A 9,298-nucleotide genomic window follows, 5' to 3' on the forward strand; every position below is an offset into this window, starting at 1 on the left:
TCTTCACAAATAAAATTTTAGCCACTAGAGAAGCAAATATTTCTAACCATCTCACAGACACATCATTACATACAGTTATGGATTTTTATCGAGACTCTTTCTCTCCAACTGATCTTCAATAGTCACCTTCTCCAAAACACCAGCATGCTTATTATACCCCATTCTTTCATGACTGCTGCAAAATTACTTAAAAAGTAGTTTTTAAAAAAGAATTTAAAAACAATCCAAAAAAGGGAATATCCACAAAATTACCTTTAATTGCAGATAGAATGTCTTATTTAAGTAATTTACTGTTATCTGCAAAGGGTCTTATAGTCCTCTTCTTCTTTTCACCTTTCCTTCATGTCATGGCCATCATCCAGTGTTTTGTCAGTCCAACCATTTGATGTTGAGCACATCTCAGTGTTCTTTCTCTGCCTCACTTTATCTCTGTAGTAAGAGTTACTTTATTACAATTGTCACATTTATTCAACATAATTTCACTTCAGTTTGCATAATTTTAGCCTGATTTCTTATCATCTTCTTATCATCTTGATTAGAAATACATTGCTTTGTACTTCACATACAGTTTTCAATTCTGATTACTTCATTGTAACTTAGAATTTGCTTTCTCTCCTTATCACAATACACCCAAAAATTACTTCTTCTGATTGCCCATGCATAACAAAATCACTTCGTTTTTAAATTATTACCTCTTGATCATATTTTGATTAGAGTCATGATTTGATTAAAGCAAAAATAACTATCAGCAAAAGCACAAGCATAAATCTCTGTCACTGCACTCTTTGTTACATTACACCCATGAAAGTTGGATTTTAGGCCTTTTAATTCACTTCTGTCTGTCTTCTTGACACCATAAATATTCCACAAAAACCTACTGGTCAGAGGATATGCTTCTCTTTATGGTATTTTAAGATTTTAGTACATGAGCAGAATTTTCACCTTTGTTAGCCACCAAGCTATAATTAAAGTCTCCAGATTTAGTCACAACCTAAAATATTTACAAAATAATATATAATATTGCAACATAATTACAGAAAGGAACAACAGTCCTCCAAGCCTAAGCATTTAGATTTACCTAGCTGGATTAGATGAGTTTTCAGAAAAGGAAGACGAGCTATTCTACTAGCTCACTTGTCAAATAATCCAATAAAAATAAGTCTATATATACGTTTAACAAGCTAGCCCCTTGCTTATAAAATAATTCCAACTTTGATTTTCGATCTAGCCAGTGTCATAATGTTTTGGTGCCCACATTAGGCGGGTGACAAGTATATCCTGCTTGTCTCAAATGCTCTGGTCCCAGCAGTACTCTGGAGACAGCAGCCTGCTTGGTTTATGAATCCAAAAGTACTTGTTTAGATGGCTCTCATCGTGCCACAGAGCTTCCACATCATTTATTTCATCCTCCATGATAGCCAGATAACAGGCATCTACCAAATGCTTTACATTTTGCCACGTTCCTCCAAAGATAGCAGCATGGTAGTAGAAATCGCCAGTTTCCATGAAGGCTTTAGATTTGGGGTTTCTGTCGTAGGTAAACCGGGCTTTTGGTAATTTATAATAGTGGGCATGGAGCAAAGCCACAGAATCACCCAGTGCCTCAGACCCAAATCTCCCCTTAAACTCCTGATCCACATCAAAACAGAAGACATAATGAAATCTGTGACGGATCTCTGACTGTATAGCTTCTGATATTGTCCTCATTCGCATCATAGAAATGTCTTGCCACCTGGTGTGCTTTCCCACCTGGATAACCTTTATGTTTCTGTGAGAAGCAAGTGTGATGTTTGGTACTTTGTCTGGTAAGTCTGTAAACACATAATACGTCACTGGTAATCCCAACATAAAATGTTGTTCTGCTGAGATGAGGAAAGTCTTGAGGTAGGCATCCAGGTACCTTAATGAGAGACAGAGAAAAACAAATGATTTTTTTATTTGTAAATTATTGCAAAACAATACAAAAACCATCCTGTTTGTATATTTCTTCACTATCTTTGATGCACCAAAAGTAATTATTTCAATCTGAGCCAAGGTTCAATCGTCCACACCCAACAAACAGCAAGGCAAGCTGGTGTTTATTGGTTATGGGTCATAAAGGCCAACTACTCCAGATACTAATTACCAATTACATTTTTAAAAGCTAAAAAAAAAAAAATAGCAACAAAGAAGGCAACATGCAAGAAAGCAAGAAAAGACCTAGACATGACTATAATGCTAATAATAATAATAATAATAATAATAATAATAATAATAATAATAATATTAACCGTTGATGTCTGTGCGCAAATTTATTCAGGTTTAGATGTCTGGATTTCAAAACAGTTTGGTCAAATTTGGCCAAATTTCTTTGTATTTGAGCATGAATTGGAGCACATATTTGTGACTCCTCAAAAGTTACACAGAAATCCATGTACACATTTGTAAACATTTGTTTGTGTTTGTGGATCTTATCGTATGCATTTGCAACCCTTTTGCAGGGGTATAAGGCATATTTCCCCCCATAAACTAAAACTAGAGTCACCACCTCATGATTACTTATGTGGGCTAGTGAATTTACAGTTTAAATTCGCCATGTTGAACTGATTCAGCCATGTAGGCATGCCTACATTTCTTATTCATTCTATTCAATTCTATTAACTAGAAGGCACCACTGTATAATAGCCAAGGAATACAGTTTTTATGGAGGAACCGACCGTCCCACAGCAAACACAGTAAGGGCCACTGATGACTTTTCTCCTATGTGCTTTTGATCAAAAAGATTTGGATCAAACATTCCCTCCCAGATGATAGGAGCATTCCAAGATGTTGATGTCTGAACTGCTGGTCTGGCCCTGGATTAAAAGAACAAAACAAATTAAAACACAAAAAAATCTTAGTTATGAATTAGGGCTGCCACAAACGATTATTTTGATAGTTGACTAGTCACCGATTATTTTTGCGATTAGTCAACTAATCAAATCCATTGGACGTAAAACGTACAGCTTATCGCACCAGCAGCATCTGCTCTTATATAACTATCATTAGCTTACAGCTTTAAGTGTTTAAGGTATGTCAGGGCTCTAGACTAACTTTTTGCCATGGGCGTACCAGCACAAAAGTTAGGCGCACACAAATTTTATAATAATTTATATAATATAATGTGTTTTTCTGGATACACTGTGCTTTTTCAGCATTCAAAGATTGATGACACCGTGTCAGAGCACTGGCTATGAATTTCAGAAGGATCAGGCCTTAACAGAAAAGTTAGCAATAGTTCTTTTCCTATTACAGCTACATCCACTTCTGTCGTGCCTAGGCTGCTCACTAGGGCTGGGTATCATCACTGATTTCTATAATCCATTTGATTCCGGTTTTCAAAGTCCCGATTCGATTCAACTTAGCCTCAGAGAGTCAGAAATATTATAATTCTGATCATTTATCAGTACTGACTTCTTCAGAATTGTGAACATCACAGCAGATGCCTTTGTGTGAAAGTAACTGAGAATAAAACACAGAAAAACATGAAGGAGATTTTCCTGGTCTGGCTTTTTATAGCAGATAACCTTAAAAATATTCTACAATGTTCTGCATATAAAGTTTAAATTTCTTCAGTATTGAACAACAGAAAAAATAGGCTTTCTTGTCCGAGGTCATTTAAGTGAAAAAAAGAAAAAGAAAATAAAAAGACAGCAGCCACAGCGCTGTAAACAACGGTAGACTGGTGGGTAATAAGCAAATGAATAATACAGAAAACAGAGATTGGAGACGGGAAACTGTTCTTGAAGCACAGAGAGAGAGAGAGAGAGAGAGCAAGCTGTGCATGGAGTGTGGTTTTAATAGTCGTGGAAGCAAAACAGCAAAATTCATGATGACATTGATCAAATGTGAAGCGCAGTTTGCTGCTTCTTTTGCTGCTGGCTCTGTGAATTTTGGTTGGAGAGAGACAAAACCTGCAGCTCAGAATCAGCGCAAAAAGACGTAAACACAGCGTGGACCGGACGCATCAGGATCGCTAAGCTCCGACAAGCGTGTCCGTCTGCGGGCCATCGGGTGAGAAAGCCGAGAAAGACAAAGCTGATTCTGATGCGTCAGGTCTGTGTTTACGTCTTTGTGTAGAATCCGTGTACCTGCTCTCATTTGCTGTTTGGTTGTTGTTGAAATGGTTTTGTGAGCTTTAATCTGAGAATCTGGCGTTTCTGGCAAAACACAGTTATGTTTAAAAGTCGATTCAGGATTTAATGAATTGATATCGCTTTATTCAAGCTACTCACCTCCCACTTCCACCTGCACTTTCAACTGGACCACGGCCAATCAGAGAGGTCCCGCCCCTGACTATCTCTGATTGGTTTAGTCCATGATAGGGGCAAAATGTGTGTCTGTTGTTGACCACAGGGAAGGTTGCAGATTTTTTTTTTTTTTTTGCTACCCGAACAGTTGGTCGCACAGGTGCAACCAAATATTTTTTTTAGTCGCACCACTGAAAAATTTGGTCGCATTTGCGACCAAATTGGTCGCACTCTAGAGCCCTGTATGTGCTAACTAAAAATAAAGACGAGATGATAGTTTATTAAATTTTAATGAAATTTGCAGATTGTTTTGGTGAAGTTTAATAAACTCCTTGCTATCTAAAATATAACAGGAAACCGGAGTAAATTCTCGAGCATCTCACACTTCTGATAATCAGTTGTCTGCTCGAGGTTTATTCAGCTGTGTAAAAACTATAACTTTAATCTCAGCCAAACCGATTTACTCAGGAACAAATAAAATACAAAAAAAAAAAAGCCAAACTATAACATTTTCAAGTTATCTAAGTGACTTATATATCATGTTTAACCTGAGTAGCGAAAGACGGCAGTGGGTTTGAAAATGATTAGCCGGGTGTCCGGTGTTCTCACGGGCTCTAGTGAGCCTTGCCCCCGGCTAGCTATCGAGCTAGTGGGTAACAGACGTCTCCGAAAACGTCGGAGCGCTTTTGAAAATATGTGCCGTCCTGATAAACTGAGCAGATATTTGAAGTTTACACAGCTACATTCTCGCCTAAAAATATGTTAAACTTTATTTTGTGACCCAGAAAGAATAATAAGAGTAATATTAAAACTAACTAGCTGCCACCATTGTTGGAAACTAGGCTGGGCTGCGCTATGAATTCTGGGACACAGCTTCTTCTTCTTCGGGGTTTAACGGCAGCTGGCATCCTTGTACATGCAGTGCTGCCATCTTCTGTTTCAGTCCGTTATTACACTCTTAAATCCTACTACTTATTCCTGCGTCTTTTGGGATCTTGGGATCTAGTCGACTAATCGTGGCAGCCCTATTATGAATACTCCCAAGCAGGTTATTTTATTCTATAGTTAGTTTGTGTTTTATTGTGTAAATGCTTCTTTAATCATGTCGCTCTGGTTTTTCTTTCTTCTTTTTTTAACACACTTTCAAATTTGGTTACTGTCTGCTTGTCACAAGTGCTATTGTAACATTAACCTCCAAAAATATTTTATTTTAACTGTACTTTGATGCAGAAGTTTCCTAAATTGTGTGCACAAGCTACATGTGTTTATTCTACTAAAAACAACATCTTAAAAATCAAATACAAGTATGGGACATTATAATTACCAGACAATGGTGTCCAAATTTTGAATATCTCTTACCCAAAGTCAAATGTGTCATCCAAATTAATGCGCTGGCTTGGTTCTCGTTCAGGGTGCAATTTTATCATTAGGATAGTGTTCCTTAAATATCTGATACTGGAAAAATAAGCACCACAAGACATAACAACAAAATAAATTGTTTGAAAAGGTTGCTACATCATATAGATATTACGTATCAATATGTTTTTGAAAATAGTGCCTTAATACATACCTTGTATATAAGGAAGTAGAACCGAGGATGACCAACAGCAGACAGTAGAGGATTCCATCTTTTTTACTTAGAGAAATTAATAAAAAATAATAATATAAAAAATAATACTAAATAAATCAAATAAAGTTTGGGCCTCACTTCATTGTTTTTCCTTTGACAGGTATACCAATATTTAGCATCAATTAACAGATAAATGTCTTTACATAGGTAATTCACGAAGATTGCTAAAGCCCGAGTCATGCAGGCTTACAATGCTGTTGGTGAACATTTTGGGAACCATCAATCAATGGGGAAAAATGTGTATTCCGCTATTGCTTGCAATGCTAAAAGCCACTGTAGTGAAACTAGTCAAAAAGCTGTATATGGTACTGCACTGAAAACCTCCTTGCAATTGGTTAGGTCACTAGTGGGCTAGTAGGTAGTAATAATAATGTCTGGCTCCAAAACACTGACATGGTGGCAGCCAAAATGTTTTCCAGAAAGTCTAAAATCAATTGAGGACATTATGGTTATTTTTATGTTTTTTATACCTACAGATAAAACAACAAGGTAAGGAAAACAATAAGTTAGAAAGATTTCTGGAAATGCTCTCTCCTTCACTTGATACAAGTTTGTATAAAATAGAATCAGGCAAAGTGAAATCAATCCTCCTCTGATTACAATGGAAGAGTCTCGTTTGTTGTCAACTCACAATTCAAAATCCAGTTTCTGTAATAATAATGCCCCCCCCCCCCCCCCACCCCCACCCCCACACACACACAGACACACACACACATTCCTACCAACAGCACCACCATCTTGGCCCACGCTCCTACCTCATTGTTAGGGAAAACAGCCCTGTCATTTTCTTCTTAACACTAGGAAGGCCCAGAGCCCAGCCATTTGGCTTTTCTACCTTTAAAACCCGGAGAGCAGCCAAATGGCTGGTAGGCTTTTAGCTAAGCTTTAGCTTCAGGCAAGTGGAAGCTAAATTGGCTAGTCATTCATATGTAAATTGGGTTGTTACCTGGGAATTCTGGAGGGAGGGGAGTGGGGGTGTGTGGATGAGGGGGTGGGGGAGCTGCTAAAAGCGGTGAGCTTCCTTTTGTTTCATCTTGATGCATTCTCAATCATCCAGGGAAACAAATCTCCAAAAGTCACCAACTTGGAGTGTTTCAGTTTGCCATCTTAGGGAGAAATCAACACACATGGGTGTATGTCCTTTGTTGCTGAGATTTATTGATAAAAACAGTACAAAAAATCAACCATTTGTACACATTTTTACAAATAATTATAAAAAGTGAGTGAGTACATTTCAACATTTTCAGCAATCACTCACAATCCTGGCACTGCCATGGTATCTGTAGTCTGCATTTACCTTGGCTTGGCTTCCTGATCAATTGTCCACTACCAAAAGGAAGCCAAGCCCTGCCACCCTTTACAACAAAACAAGGTGTGATCACAGGGCTTGGCTTCCTTTTGGTAGTGGACAATTGATCAGGAAGCCAAGCCAAGGTAAATGCAGACTACAGATACCATGGCAGTGCCAGGATTGTGAGTGATTGCTGAAAATGTTGAAATGTACTCACTCACTTTTTATAATTATTTGTAAAAATGTGTACAAATGGTTGATTTTTTGTACTGTTTTTATCAATAAATCTCAGCAACAAAGGACATACACCCATGTGTGTTGATTTCTCCCTAAGATGGCAAACTGAAACACTCCAAGTTGGTGACTTTTGGAGATTTGTTTCCCTGGATGATTGAGAATGCATCAAGATGAAACAAAAGGAAGCTCACCGCTTTTAGCAGCTCCCCCACCCCCTCATCCACACACCCCCACTCCCCTCCCTCCAGAATTCCCAGGTAACAACCCAATTTACATATGAATGACTAGCCAATTTAGCTTCCACTTGCCTGAAGCTAAAGCTTAGCTAAAAGCCTACCAGCCATTTGGCTGGTGGCGGGTTTTAAAGGTAGAAAGGTAGAAGCCTGGGCCTTCCTAGTGTTAAGCGGCGTTCTGATGGAGGAGAAAGGGATGGCTGGTTGACAGAATTAGACCTTATTGAAAAGAAAAAAAATAGTGAGCCCAACCTTGGGATAAATAAAGTAAAGTAATAAAGTATCTTATTTCATGTAAGATATTTTCATTATCTTACATTCATTTCCTGCATAACCTGCCATATCCATAAATTATAAACTGCTCAAAACTGTTTTAGACCAACAAAGTCTATTGCTCATTTTTACAATTAAGATCAATTGATGTAAATCCGTGAATGTGAAAGCTTGATTCATTTTATCCAAAGTCTAAGCTACATCTGCAACTCCTCCTATACTATCCTATACTTTGACCCAAACATCAAAATGATCTAGTGGCATCTAGGATTATGTCTGTGAAGGTTCTCAATCATCCAGGTCATCGTAGTCAAAGGAGCTTGCAAAGAAAAGCGTCTGGACTTCTTTAAGTTACTTGAAGACGTTTCACCTCTCATCCGAGAAGCTTCTTCAGTTCTAAGGTCAAATGGTGGAGAGTCCCAGATATAAACCTAGTGGGAGTATCCCCCCACAGAGGGACAAAGGGACCCCCTGATGATCCTCTAATCGCCTGAGCCAAGGTGGGAAACTGGGTGTGGGTCCCAATCAGCCAGAGTTTCGGGTGTGTTCATTGTGAAACCTGGCCCCACCTTATCATGCGAATTCCTGAGGTCAGCTGGCCCAGGATGTGAGTGGGCGTTAAGGCATCTGGGAAGGGATCTCAAAACTGGATTATAGATGGCAGAGAGTGTCGTAAACCCCCACCTCTGTTCAAAGATGGTTGCTCACAGTGGACATAGATGGCTTCTTTCACTCCTCTTTCAAACCATCTGTCCTCTCTGTCCAAAATGTGAACATTGGCATCCTCGAAAGAGTGTCCTTTATCCTTAAGATGCAGATGGACTGCTGAGTCTTGTCCTGTGGAGGTGGCTCTTCTGTGTTGTGCCATGCGCTTGTGAAGTGGCTGTTTGGTCTCTCCAATGTAGAGGTCTGGGCATTCCTCGCTGCACTGTACAGCATACAGCACATTGTTAAGTTTGTGTTTTGGCGTTTTGTCTTTCGGGTGAACCAGTTTTTGTCTGAGCGTGTTGCTGGGTCTGAAATGCACCGGGATGTCATGCTTGGAGAAAACTCTCCTGAGTTTTTCTGATACACCGGCTACATAGGGGATGACAATGTTGTTGCGTCTGTCCTTCTTATCCTCCCTCGCAGAGGCGGGGGTTTACGCTTTGCAAGCTCCTTTGACTACGATGACCTGGATGACTGAGAACCTTCACAGACATATTGCCGTACATTTTGGGAGGAACACCCTTCAACTGGTGCGGGAGTATGAAAGGGAATCAAGGAAACTAGCGGATTATAGGAACCTTGTCCACAAACTTGTAAACCTCTTCTAAGATTGGAGAGGGTAGAAGGGTTTCCAGTTCCTGCAGGGTCTGGCTGATCT

General features: G+C 39.0%; 1 protein-coding gene across 1 annotated transcript; it reads right to left on the bottom strand.

The window, feature by feature from the left end:
- Positions 1-1,287: 1,287 nt before the first annotated feature.
- LOC146679063 (N-acetyllactosaminide alpha-1,3-galactosyltransferase-like) lies at positions 1,288-6,682 on the bottom strand. Its single transcript, XM_085412263.1, has 5 exons — positions 6,654-6,682; positions 5,839-5,904; positions 5,628-5,717; positions 2,697-2,834; positions 1,288-1,900 (listed from the first exon to the last, which is right to left on the bottom strand). Exons 1-5 carry the CDS (start codon positions 6,680-6,682, stop codon positions 1,288-1,290), a joined length of 936 nt encoding a protein of 311 aa, XP_085268389.1.
- Between the last annotated feature and the right edge of the window lie 2,616 nt (positions 6,683-9,298).

Source organism: Rhamphochromis longiceps, linkage group LG1 (assembly GCF_057381845.1).
Source record: "Rhamphochromis longiceps isolate RC_006_pf linkage group LG1, R_longiceps_female_GT1.1, whole genome shotgun sequence".
Taxonomy (NCBI): domain Eukaryota; kingdom Metazoa; phylum Chordata; class Actinopteri; order Cichliformes; family Cichlidae; genus Rhamphochromis; species Rhamphochromis longiceps.

Excerpts from the sequence above, each read along its gene's own strand:
- LOC146679063 (XM_085412263.1), bottom strand. The coding sequence starts at position 6,682 with ATGACAGGGCTGTTTTCCCTAACAATGAG. Across the intron at positions 2,835-5,627 it reads GATGACACATTTGACTTTGG|GGCCAGACCAGCAGTTCAGA; the intron begins GTAAGAGATATT and ends CTTTTAATCCAG. Across the intron at positions 1,901-2,696 it reads ACTGTGTTTGCTGTGGGACG|GTACCTGGATGCCTACCTCA; the intron begins GTCGGTTCCTCC and ends TCTCTCATTAAG.